The sequence below is a fragment of the Brachyistius frenatus genome, unplaced genomic scaffold (genome assembly GCF_029030835.1).
Source record: "Brachyistius frenatus isolate BFR_SWC_R1_liver_20210118 unplaced genomic scaffold, ASM2903083v1 Contig_59, whole genome shotgun sequence".
Lineage (NCBI taxonomy): Eukaryota > Metazoa > Chordata > Actinopteri > Embiotocidae > Brachyistius > Brachyistius frenatus.
In genome coordinates, this window is record NW_027210658.1 from 846,913 (window position 1) to 860,701 (window position 13,789).

General features: G+C 42.9%; 1 protein-coding gene across 3 annotated transcripts in view; it reads right to left on the reverse strand.

Moving 5' to 3' along the window:
• Positions 1 to 3,816: 3,816 nt before the first annotated feature.
• Positions 3,817 to 13,789, reverse strand: part of lrfn2b (leucine rich repeat and fibronectin type III domain containing 2b) — a 138,141-nt gene continuing 128,168 nt past the window's right edge. For 2 of the 3 annotated variants that reach the window (XM_069705827.1, XM_069705826.1), the window contains 2 exons: positions 12,149 to 13,545; positions 3,817 to 5,263 (listed from right to left, as the gene is read on the reverse strand). In XM_069705827.1, the coding sequence (XP_069561928.1) occupies positions 4,294 to 5,263; positions 12,149 to 13,524 (2,346 nt within the window). In that variant the 5' untranslated portion in view covers positions 13,525 to 13,545 and the 3' untranslated portion in view covers positions 3,817 to 4,293. Of the gene's footprint in view, positions 5,264 to 12,148; positions 13,548 to 13,789 lie in introns of all 3 variants that reach the window. The other variant, XM_069705828.1, reaches the window with a different exon arrangement.

Consider the following 13,789-nt stretch of genomic DNA (forward strand, 5'->3'; position numbering starts at 1 on the left):
TAATGGGACTGTTTTACGTAACAAATGTTTTTATCGTAACCACGGAGGCACCAGACCGACATACAGCTGTAAAAACGTGAAGAACAGCCAGTTGTAAAACAATCTGTCATGTAGTTCAACATAATTCAGCAGTGGGGATAATGTGATTCTTTTTTTTATTTTGAAGTCATTACAGCTGAGAGCTGAAAGAACAGAAGTCTAAATGAAGCTGTGACTGTCTGCAGTGTTGAAAAGAAACCTTGGCTTGTTCTTCTTTCGCTCTATTTGTGATAAATAATAAGCAGTTCTGACATAAAGGACTTTCTTATACGTTATCAGACTTTCTTTCCAGGCTTGGTGAAAATCTAATTTAATGGAACGCCACTAATCTTTATGCGCAAACTACACAGAAAGTTTGTTACTTCGGTCCAGTTTGATTAACTTTATTAGTTCAGTTCCACCCTTCTGCTCTTCACCTTCATATTTTGTTCATTTTTAGCATTACATTTTTAGTCCCCGTGTAACTGAAGAAACACTCAGACTTCACACGGCTGTCTTGGGAGATTTTTTTTAGTTTTATCTTAGTAGCAAAAACAAAAAAATTGACCACACCAACATTGTTTGCAGCTCCAGGTAAGAAATGTGAGCAGTTGCGTTGTAACAACACAGACACGCTGCTGGTCCTGTTGTTAAGTCCAACTGCCACACATACTCCTACTTGAGAATGGTACAAAAAAAATCCAATATACAGAGACACTGTACACAAGCAGTCATATCATAAATATCACAAAAAAAGTCATTCAGACAACACATGAGAAATGACAGCATGAGTGTATACACCGGACTGAACTGTCCCATTGGTCAGTTCAGCAGAAACATGCAACACCTGACGATAAAAGCAAGCAACAACTTCCTGTTGCTTAAAATGAACTTTCTGCACAATGAGCTTTCATTTAATAGGTTCACTTTTCATTTTATTGATTAAACCTTTTTTTTTATCTGAACTCTGTGAACATTGACTGGCGTATGAGGAGAACACTGAGGTGTCCAATCTGTGATGCCGAGCATTTGAAAAAGTGACTTTAATAACACTTTGTTCATAGAAAATGACTGAAAGCACGACATCAAACTAATGTTGTTGGTAACTTGGAAGCATGGCAAGAAAAATGAGAGACTGACCTGATAAAACTTGTATTTTTGGAATGCAAAACAATAAACTAAGAAAAATGCTGGTTTTATACAACCACAGCAAGAGAAAGGGGTTCGTACTGGTTCTATATAATCCATAAAGATGCTTTGATTTAGTCTGTTTTATTGTGGTTATTATTATCTTTGTTCTTCAGGTTCAGAATCAGCTTATTGTTGCTTGTGGCATGGCGGGGGGTAGTTAGAAAAACTGTGACAGACTGAACCAAGTTGAAGGCAATTTAAAAAAACTCATGATAGGCTCTGAAGTCATACAATTATTACACTGTTTTTTTTTTTTTTTCCTGAATCATACTTTTTCCTGTTTTAATGATCTGGATGAACAATTGTTTTGTCACCAACCTGTCTGATGCTTGTGGTTCTTAACCTGTTGGGCTGCATCGACGCGATCAGACTATGTTTCCACATCTCAGCAGAAAACTTGAGGAGTTTTATTATCACTTAAGAAACGATGGCTGAAACCACCAAACAAACAAGAATGACTCTTTAACATCTTGATTTTGTAGCTATTATTAGTAAATCGAGAGATAAAGGGGGCCTTATTTGGGCGCTGTAACAGAACAGGGATTGCACCCTTCAAAAAAACAACAATAAAACCAATCAGAAACACGTATTTTCTACTGGACCTAACAAATATAATGTACACAAACTGAACAGGCCTAATTATCTCGGAAGGTCCCACCCACTGCACCAGCATCCTCATTTCAAAATATAACAGCCATAGATTAGAACATTTCATAATCTATGCATTCACATATGATTTGATATAATTAGCATACTGAATTATTGAGTGACCCCTCAAATATATACTCTGTATAGAAAGTATTATCATTAACATCCAACATCCACATACAACTTTGTCATTAAATCTTATTTTCTTATATCTTCATGAATCAAAGGATCACATCCACATATATATTTTGATATATATGTATATATATATACAGTGGTGTGAAAAAGTGCTTGCTCCCTTCCTGATTTCTTATTTTTTTGCATGTCTGTCACACTTAAATGTTTCAGATCATCAAACAGATTTAAATAATAGTCAAAGATAGCACAAGTAAACACAAAATGCAGTTTTTAAATGAAGGTTTTTATTATTAAGGGAGAAAAAAAAAATCCAAACCCACATGGCCCTGTGTGAAAAAGTGTTTGCCCCCTAAACCTAATAACTGGTTGGGCCACCCTTAGCAGCAACAACTGCAATCAAGCGTTTGCGATAACTTGTAATGAGTCTTTTACAGCTGTGGAGGAATTTTGGCCCACTCATCTTTACAGAGTTGTTGTAATTCAGCCACATTGGAGGGTTTTCCAGCACCAACCGCCTTTTTAAGGTCATGCCACAGCATCTCAATAGGATTCAGGTCAGGACTTTGACTAGGCCACTCCAAAGTCTTCATTTTGTTTTTCTTCAGCCATTCAGAGGTGGACTTGCTGGTGTGTTTTGGATCATTGTCCTGCTGCAGAACCCAAGTTGGCTTCAGCTTGAGGTCACGAACAGATGGCCGGACATTCTCCTTCAGGATCTTTTGGTAGACGGTACAATTCATGGTTCCATTTATCACAGCAAGTCTTGCAGGTCCTGAAGCAGCAAAACAGCCCCAGACCATCACACTACCACCACCATATTTTACTGTTGGTATGATGTTCTTGTTCTGAAATGCGGTGTTACTTTTATGCTGGATGTAATGGGACACACACCTTCCAAAAAGTTCAACTTTTGTCTCATCAGTCCACAGAGTATTTTCCCAAAAGTCTTGGGGATGATCAAGATGTTTTCTGGCAAAAATGAGATGAGCCTTAATGTTCTTTTTGCTCAGCGGTGGTTTTGGTCTTGGAACTCTGCCATGCAGCCATTTTTGCCCAGTCTCTTTCTTATGGTGGAGTCATGAACACTGACCTTAACTGAGGCAAGTGAGGCCTGCAGTTCTTTGGATGTTGTCGTGGGATCTTTTGTGACCTCTCGGATGAGTCGTCGCTGCACTCTTGGGGTAATTTTGGTCGGCCGGCCACTCCTGGGAAGGTTCACCACTGTTCCATGCTTTCTCCATTTGTGGATAATGGCTCTCACTGTGGTTCACTGGAGTCCCAAAGCTTTAGAAATGTCTTTATAACCTTTTCCAGACTGATAGATCTCAATTACTTTCTTTCTCATTTGTTCCTGAATTTCTTTGGATCTCGGCATGATGTCTAGCTTTTGAGGATCTTTTGGTCTACCTCACTTTGTCAGGCAGGTCCTATTTAAGTGATTTCTTGATTGAGAACAGGTGTGGCAGTAATCAGGCCTGGGTGTGGCTAGAGAAATTGAACTCAGGTGTGATAAACCACAGTTAAGTTATGTTTTAACAGGAGGGGGCAAACACTTTTTCACACAGGGCCATGTGGGTTTGGCTTTTTTTTTTTCTCCCTTAATAATAAAAACATTAATTTAAAAACTGCATTTTGTGTTTACTTGTGTTATCTTTGACTAATATTTAAATGTGTTTGATGATCTGAAACATTTAAGTGTGACAGACATGTAAAAAAAATTGGAAATCAGGAAGGGGGCAAACACTTTTTCACACCACTGTATATATATATATATATATATATATATATATATATATATATATATATATATATATATATATATATATACATATACTGAACCATTCAGTCAGAGAAGGGTAAACTGCATCAGGAGGTAACTAAAATGAGGATGAATTTACAGTAGAAGATTGTATAGTGTAACTGCTGATGCCTTGCTGCAGTGTCAAGGCAGAGACCAGTCATGGATCGTTAGTGTTTGACCAGCAAAATAAAAAATATAAAAGTTTCATTTCATTACATAATTTGAATTTGTACAGTATATTAACAAACCGTGGGCATCATATTATATTTCTGTAAGACACAGCTCTGTTGCTCAGTCACTTTCCTTCAGATTGTCTTTATTCATACAAAGTGAGGCAAAACAATCCAAAGCTCCTTTTGTGTTTGGCTGTTCATGTTGAAACACCTCATGCGAGTCTGATTTGGGGAGTGCGGTGCTTCATGCAGGACAAAAGCTCTTAGACCAGCAGGTCTGTCTCTGCCATCAGTGTTTGACAGTGTGATGGTCCTCCATCTTTCCTAGACAGTACTCTCCATCACCCAGTCAGCGCTGTCTATCGTGCCCTTGCTGCCGCCCGGGTCCCCCTCCTCCTCGCACTGCAGCAGCATGCCGTTCACAGAAAGGCTCCTCTTAGTCCAGATATTGCTGATCCTGCGAGGTTTGCTGCAGAGCTGCGAGGCACCGGCGCCCGTCACGTCTCCCATATCGAAGGACTGGCTCCTTTTGGGTTTGGAGTCCAGCGGCAGCATGAGGAGCCGGCTGAGGCTGGAGTCCAGCGTCCGGCCCAGCAGCGGCTCCCTGTCCGTGTGGGGCTTCTCTGCCGCGATCGTAGCACTGCCGGAGGCTCCCGGGTCGCGGCCCTGCACCCCCCGCAGCTCCAGCGAGGTGAAGGCCCCGAGCAGGTGATCCAGGTTGGTTCGGGGCTTGGAGTGAGCTGACCTCCAAATGTTGGCAAGAGTGCTGTTGGGACTGTAGGAGCCCCCGGCCATGGAGCTGGAGGAGGTTGAGGAGGAGGTCAGGCTGCTCTGGAGGGAGCCGCACTTGAACTCCACCACCTCATCCTGCACAGTCACTTTGGCCTTGGCCTTGGGCTCAGGCTGAGGCTGAGACTGGGGCATCAGAAGTCCATTCTGCCCGAGTCGGCGCCCGTTGGTCTGAGAGTGTGTATCACTGACGCTGATCAACTTCCCCACTGCAGGTTCAGTATCTGCAGCTTTGTAGCGCACCATGAGGATGACGATGAAGACGAGCAGAGTGGCCACGATGATGCCCCCCACCACCAGGATCATGGTGCCTCCCAGCAGCTGGCTGGGCAGAGACCGGCACTGAGGGTAGTCCTCCTCAGTGAAGAAGTGTGCGCAGCCCACAACGTTGGTGGCAGTGAGTGTGGTGGCGGTGTCGTCCCAGGCAGCCAGTACGCACAGATCATAGCGGGTCCCCGACACCAGGTTCGTCACCAAGAAAGCTTTGCTGGAGGCTGGGATCATCCTTAAACACAGAGAAAGCGTTTGGGTTAAATACTGTATGAAGGTGAAGAAGTCCTCCTCCGTACATCTGGTGCTTCTTCTGAAGGCAAAGAGACGCCTGTAAAAACCAAAAAGATGCTGTAAATAATTGAGCTTCCAGCATCTGAACATGTAATTTCCACACATGGAAACTTACCTAACTACTGCAGTAGGCAATGCAAGCTCTGTTCTCTGTGCAACTTTTCTTTAAATGAGAGCGGAGGAAAGACACTCCGGGGAATGCAAATGGAATACAGGCTTTGTCGCCGCAGAGGCTGCTTTAACAGATAGCTGACAGTAATTGGCTTTATCTCTCAGAGCCATCTGTCATGCTGCAGTGAACAGAGAGTCTGTTTGATATTAGAACTCTGGATCTGTGATAACTGAATAAGCAGGAAACCTGGGAAAGGCCAGAATGGCTGGGGAGGGAAGCCCGTTTTGTACGAGCCAATCAAAGATAGATGTTGACCTGCAGGAGCTGTCAGGTGTCTGTGGTTGGAACAACTACACCAGGGAGTGTGTCAGGTATTGAGCTCTGGAGAACTGCTGTGTTGTATGCACAGGTGTGTGTGTGTGTGTGTGTGTGTGTGTGTGTGTGTGTGTGTGTGTGTGTGTGTGTGTGTGTGTGTGTGTGTGTGTGTGTGTGTGTGTGTGTGTGTGTTTCATCCTGCTTCGACGGCTGGACTCAACATGTCGAGGTGCCCCAGGACAAACAGCGGGTCTCCAGCTGCCCGAGGCGAGCTGCTCAGCAGAGGGCTGGAGGTCATACTTCTGCAGTGACACTCATACTTCCTGTTTAAATGACATCACTTCTTCATACCCAGACACGCAGAGTCTCAAACCTGCTCCACAAACCTTTCGGCCGACTCTACAACTGTACGGTAGAGCTGAAATGAAAACAGCATATCAGTTTTAAGAGGACAGAAATGTGTTTAAGATAGATTTAGTAAATAATAAGTATATATTTTTTTCTTATTCATATTATGTGAGGAAGTGTCCAGCTGTGTGTGTGTTCTTCAGCCACGTTATCACTGTTTCATTATTGTGTTGGTTCATCATGGGGCTCATCATTTCTGTTTTGTCCTTTAAAACAGAAACCAGGGCAGTTCCACATGAACCATTCAGAGGCCCCGAGGCCCCTTTTTAAATGACCATTAGGTACTTTGCACACGGCAGCTTCCCTCTACTTCAGTGTACTGTGTGGTACCTAAACCAAACCTGAACATTAGCTTCAAAAGGGCCGTCGGAGAAGGAAACCCTCATCGGGTTCCTTGTTGCTGAGCACAGAAGACAATTCTGATTTGATTTTAACCTGTAACATTTTAAAGGTTGTTTGTAACGAGTCACACTCTCCTTAAAAAGGACAATTATCTAACAGGCAACAAAGCTCACATATGAGTCCAGAATCGAACCCACCACAACCTCCGTGTTTGCTCCATCAGAGTTACTCACCAGTGTTCAAACAAAAAAAAAAGCTGTACGCCAAAAACTTAGTCTTCAGTTCATTACACTATTATAATTGGCTGCCTCTGACAGGGAGTGAAATTCGCTCCTGTCTCTGGCCCTAATAGAATTCAGGTTGTCAGCACTGACTGGCTAATTCATTTGAAATCATAGAAATAAGTCCAAGTCCAGAGAAACCTATGCTCACGCTTATCATGGCCAGATAAAACTTTTTTTTGGCCCTTCAGGCTGCAAAAGGCAATTTGTGGAGTGGCCTTCTTAGTTCCAGAGGATGGTGTGAGGCCACAGCATTAATCAGAGTGAAAGCAGGGAGGGAGGAGAGGACCGGTGAGGAGATGAGCTACTGGCTGCGGCTGCTTTCAGCTTTGCGACAGGTTTGTCACTTACAGTCTTTATATTTTACATATCTTCTCCGACAAAACGAAGTAAACATTTCTCCAAGTTGCTGCTTTGTTGTCTACAACTATTGAACTATTTCATGGCTCTGGATTCTTCTTTACGGCTGAAAAAACCCAACACTGAAACATTATTCATCATTATTGATTTCTTAAGACCTATTTTCTTTGGACAAAGACAGACAAGGTCGTGCCAAACCGTCTCCTGGCCCATTGATTCAGCCTCAACATCAGGGTGCTGCTGGGAAATTTCATTATGCTTATTTAAGCAAAATCCCTGCTGGCCTGTTATTTGGCTGCTGCTCCCTCTCTGCTCTGCAGCTGCATTGTGTAAGATGAAATGGGCCGTGACATTTTTCAGTGTCGGTGTTTACCCTTCACTGTTTTCTGGTTGCAATAAAATATCGCCTCCATGTTCCTTGCATTAGCAGAGGAAATTGTGCTGAAAGCAGTTCCACCTGCAGTTTGTGTTTCGGTCTCCACTTGATGTAACTCTGATAGCAGCATGACTTCGCTCAGCGGCAGGAATATTCAGGTGCAGAGAGACCGTGTGACCGCGGGCGACTTCTATCGCTGAGAGTGTGAGTCCCCCGCACTCTAAAAATCACACAATATCCATTCATTCAAACTGATACTCGTTAATTTGCCAGCTAAAAAAAAAAATTATGCAACAAGTAGCTCCGCCCCAGAGATCTGATTGGTCAACTGAACATTTGAAACAAATCATCACGACATCACACCCTGCTCATCACTACAAATATCACTCCACCTCCTCAAAGGGAATATAGAATATACGGTCTCTATCTCTCTTTTGGGCCGTCTCGTCACCTTTCCTGCCGTTCCCACTTTTAAATGATGGTATAAACTTCTGTCCAGCGCTTCCTACATCAGGCAAGTCCATCCATCCATCTATACCCGCTTTATTCTGAACAGGGTCACGGGGGTGGGGGTGGGGGTGGGGGTGGGGGTGGTGGCTGGAGCCTAATCAGGCAAGTCAATCTGATAAAAACAAAATAGATCAGACGCATCATAGTTTGGGGAATGATTCGTATAACCGGGGAGACTCCTGCTTAGCTGATCTGGGTCCGGAGGAGGATGAAGACGGGATGAGCTGAGGTTCAGAGTGCAGCTTTCTGTTCGGTATCACCTCCATCGCTGCAGAGCGCTGTTGGAACTGCAACCGGACATCTCTCTCTAATTGATATGTAACCTAATGAATGAATTAACACACAACACTGACAAGTTTTACGACTATTGTTTTGTTCAGGAACCTTATTGAACTAATAATTAACCTGTGACTATAAAATGGAAGATGATTTAGTGCTCCCCCTGAATGCCTCAAAGGAGGCTTTCAGGGGGAGCTCGTATCCTTTCAGGTGAGCTGAGCTCGTAATTCAAGCTATGGTGGTTGCTCAGGGTCGGACTACTTCCCGGAGTAGTAAACATTGCATACGTTGCATAAGAGCATACGGACGCAACTATTTTTTTCCCCTAGTTGTTAGTCAAACCTCACGTGTTGCCATGGAAACGGAGATCACACTGACAAAGTTTTACATTTTGAGAATAAATTGCCTCACAACATGAACACATTTTGATGACGTGTTATTTACTTGGTAACTTGTTGTATAATTGTAACAGACCAACCAACTATTTCTATTTTCCTCTTTCACATTTTTATAAACTCCTAATGCTGAAATGGCCATTTTATTTTTATTACTCTGCAGACTTTAATATCTATTTTAAATGATGGACTCCATATGCAGCAAACTTTACCTATTAAATGTGTCGATGAGCATATTTCCAAACTTCCGTTCTTATCTGAAGTTCTGCAGAGTTGTCTTCACTGAACTTTCCTGAAATCTGCTCGGCTTTCATGAATCTGTGAAACATTTCAGGCTGCGTTCAGAGCGATGCACCACACAGAGAGTGTCCTTATTACGGTAAAAATCATATTCTCGTGGCACCATGAAAGCTCTGCTTTAACCTCTCCGGATTTAGTGCAGCTTCTGCTAACATCTTACCTGAGCAGGTAAGTTCCTGCATTGGCATGAAATACTTTTTAGTTCAGTTCTTATCTGATTGACATCCTAAGATTACGTCAGAGAGGCTGTTCAGCTCAGTAGAAGTTGGGTGATGCAACACAACAATGGCCTTCAACATCAAAGTAAATCTACTACAGAAGGACTTAAAAAAAGGAAAATACACCTTTTGGAGTGTCGCGGTCAAAACGAGGTGCTGTGGAAAAACTTCAGAGATCCAATTAGAGCAGACATCTGTGGGATCTAGCTGAGCTGAAGCAGTATTGTAGAGTAGCTCTAAACCTCCTGAAAATTGTGCAGGTCTGATCTGCTGCTACAGGAAACACTCCTTTGAGGTTTCAGCTGGCAAAAGAGGTTCACCCAGTTAATAAGTCCCAGGGTTCACTTCCTTTTTCCACCAGCACTCTGCATGTTTAATGGTGTGTTCAATTAATTCAAAAATGATTTAATCTATTAACTTGTGGATTAGATAAAGAAAAGACAATTTTTTTTATTTTTTATAAGTAAATGATGCAGGAACATGCAGGTCGTTCTTTCCGGTCCACTGACTTTTGTAACTGTGTGCACAAATGACCCCTTCTGTCATTTTTCAAGCGAGGACAGACTCAAACAACTCTAACTTTCTCTATGAACCAGTATTACTGCCATGTTGCAACTTTATAATTGTCCGTGTGGCTGCCTGTTCATTTTGAGCTCTTGAAAGTTGCGACAAGACATGAAACTGCAGAGCCTGTTCAATAAAGGTAAGACAAAAGATGGTGCTCAGATTGATATCACACATAAAGGAACGGAACTGGGTGTTCTTATGGGAACTTATTATCATGAGTCCATGTAACTTTATGTGGAGCATAAAGAATTGATTTAAAATGCCTGTAGAAGATTTCTAATTATTTTTCCACCTGAGTCTTATGTCTCAAAGTCCTAAATGTGAAGATGGAAATATTTTCAATTCAGTTGGTTTTCATCCACCCAAATATTCTGCAAAATACGGAACTCTGCAAATTCAGATTTGAACGGCTGAAGTATTTATAAACGAGGTATTTATGAATTGACTTCACAACAGCTGTCATTTGAATACATACTATTACATTACATAATCCTTCTACATATTTATAATAATTTTTTTGAAAGAAAATGCTTTATGCAAGTAAACATTATTCATTCTGAGTTGAATTTATTACATTACATTAGTATTTGCATGAATTGTTGTATATAATTACACAGAAGAATAAAAAACATTCTTCCTCCATTATTATCAGAGTCAAGAGAAAAATATGCTCCGTTATGAAGAGGCATATTGCAGTTAAAGGGAGACCACAGCCCCGAGGCTGCGGCTCCAAATATCCTGCTTTTCACAGTTTTGAAAGGACTAACTGATTTAGATGGAATTAAGTGAGTGGATTTTTTTTTTCTGGCTGAATTCACATTCACTTTAGAGACTGTGACGTTAAAATATGAGCCTCCTCTGATACTGTTTCATCTTCACAAAATGCTGCTAAATTCACAGAAACCTCCTTGAGCTCACAAATGTCCGTTGTTCTGGACTGGTGAGCATATTCGATATACACAGAACTGCACAGCATCGTGCTTAGTGAGGGAGACATCGGATGAGACACAGACGATGGTGATGATGAAGATAAAGAGTTGGTTTCGCTGGATATCTCGGCTTTATGAACATCTGTGTAAAATATTAAGGAAAACTGCTACGATCTGTTCACGGGGAAGTCTTGCAGTGTGATTTCAAAGTGCTTAAGAAAAATGCATCTTTGTTTGGGGTCAGATGCTTCTCCAAATCTCAGCATTCTGCATATTTACGTAGTTTTGTGCTAAACATTCTGCATATTTACATAGTTTTGTGCTAAGCCTCTCACTAAAATGAATCGACTCTTCCTTTCCCTTCAGATCTTTCAGCAATGACAATGTACTTAAAGCTAAACAAATATTGACACTGCCATAAAACAATATCAACAACAGTAATTTACAAACTGAATGACTGCTGTGATTTCAAACCACAGCGATAATTATATCATAGAAAAATATAGGATGAATAAACTGAAGGTACTCTGAGTGCAGCGGGGTGAGACATGATGGGATATATCATTTTGTCATAAAGTTGTGAGGCTGAACTTTTTATTAAACTATTACTTATTCAAGCTGACAGAATATGGGCAGTCACTTTGGCATTTCTGGACAACTAATTCATTGCCCATTACTATATTACCAAATTCTGAGTCTTTAGCTATTAGCTGTTCCATTATGTTCACACGTCTGTTATTAACTTTGACTGAGGTTTGACATCAGCTTGTACTGTACAGTGGGTGTCCTGATGACAATTAAATAATGTATTTTTCATACTTTTTGACCCCTTTCCAGGTCAGCTCGTTCTAATATTCTTAATCATTCCAGCTCCTGTCATACCGATACTGTCTAGAAGTAGTCCCTAACTCTACCTGCTCTTCTTTCTGAGTACATGACACAGTATACGAAGGACATGTCTAAATAGTGAAGAAAAAGGTGCAAAGGTGTAGGTGTCACAGGTGTAAGAATTAAATTCCATTTTGTAATACCACATTGTACTTTAGGGGGCGATAGTGAGTCAGTGCAGCATCCAGGCAGTCTGTTCTCAGTTCAGTATTACACTGAAATCTGCCCTGACAGTGCTGGTTAGGTTTAGGTTTAGATGAGTATATCAGGGCAGGTCACAGCATCTGATGGGGGACAGATTTCAGTGTAACTCTCAGTTTGGGAAGTTTATTAGAAGTCGTCACACAAAGCTAATCTAACTGGTCTGAACTGCGTATCAAACAGCAAACTAAACAGATTTGTGTCCTGTGTTAAGACTTATTAGCTGGACCAGAACATCTTCAGTGCACTCTGATCTGCACCCTGAAGGACAGACACACAGAGAGAACCCATAAAGAGACAGACAGAGATTTCACTCACATTCCTCGTAAATATGCAAGTACATACCTGTAAATCAGAACCTCATCATCAGAGCAGTTGTATTGGAGCTGGTACATCTTCACCTTGGGTGCTGACTTGCTCACGGTCCACTTGACCAGCGCTGAAACAGCCGTCACCTCAGAGATGGACACTGCCTTCTCAGCTTGGCTCTTGGGGGTCCCCTTGCTAATCCTGGTAGTAGCTGTGATGTCAGAGAGCCGTGACTTCGGCTGTGTTGGCTGTCCGGTGCCGTTGCTGAGGTGGGGGAGCTGGACGATGGACACCTCCACGGAGGCAGTGGACTCCCCGGCCACGTTAGCGGCAATGCAGGTGAAGCTGCCGTAGTCCTTGGTGGTGGTGATGGTGATGCTCAAGGTTCCATTGCTGTACACTGTAGTTCGGGAGGAGTTGCCAAGCAGCCGATCATCAGGCGAGATCCAGTGGATGGTCGGCGAAGGGTCTCCAGTTGCCTCGCACCTTAGATTGGCTGTCTGGCCCTCCAAAATCAGCATCCTGTGGGTGTGCTGGGTAATGAGAGGTGGCTCACATACAAACTCCTCCTCCTTTACATTCCAGAAGTAACGGCCCTTCAGGGCAGGCGGAGAAGCACAAGTCTCCAAGTCGTCATCTCTCTCAAGCCTGCGCAGCCACAACATCTCACAGTTACAGTGCAGCGGGTTCCCTCCCAGGCTTAGGGACAGTTGGGGAGCATACGGTGTCGTCAGGATCATTGAGTCCTGGGCCCGGGCAAATATGGGATCTGGGGGTAGCTTCTGTAAGCGGTTTGACGTCAAGTCCAACCTCGCCAGCCTTTCCAGGTCAGTGAAGGTGCCCTCTGGAATAAAGTCCAACAGGTTGTGGTCCAGACTAAGTTGGTGCAGGTTAATCATCTGTCGGACTGAGTCCCAGGGCAGAGAAAAAATGTTGTTGTAGGAGAGATCCAGATCCTCCAAGGCAGGTGCCAGGTCTTCAAAGGCCTTATCATGGACGCGCCCCAGTTGGTTGTTGTTAACAATTAGGTGCTGCAGGTTGACTAAGCCTCGCAAATCATCAGGACCTAGCTCCATCAAGCGGTTGTTGTCCAGATGAAGTGAGCGCAATGTCTCCAAGTCACCAAAGGAGAAGGGCTGTATGTAGCTGATGGTGTTCCTGGAGAGGGTCAGGTCCACCAGGTCTGTCATGTTGGCAAAGTCCTGCTGCGTGATACGGAGGATGTAGTTGCCTCCCAGCCGGAGCTCCACCGTGCTGCGGTCAATGTCTGGAGGCACAAAAAGAAGGCCTTTGGAGGGACACAATGTCCCCAGGGACTCGGAAAGATTCTGGCATATGCAGTACTTGGGGCATGCATGGGTAATCATCACTGTGGCTCCAAGGACCAGTAGGCAGCAGATGATGTGGTCCATGGTAGAGTCATATATATGAACCTGTGTGAGACAGAAAATTAAAGAAAGATTGGTAAAAGTTTATATTCATGAAGGTCCCTCTGAAAGACCTTGGAAGACACTCAGGCACAACAAGGGGTCATTGGGAGAGATCTGAGATGGAGCCACAGGCCCAACTATGTCTTCAGAGAAATGATCAAAATCTTATAATAATTTCCCAAAGTTAAAAGGGATTGCTTTAAATTTCTCTCTGCCCCATTTGATATATTTATCCGAGGCTCAAAGG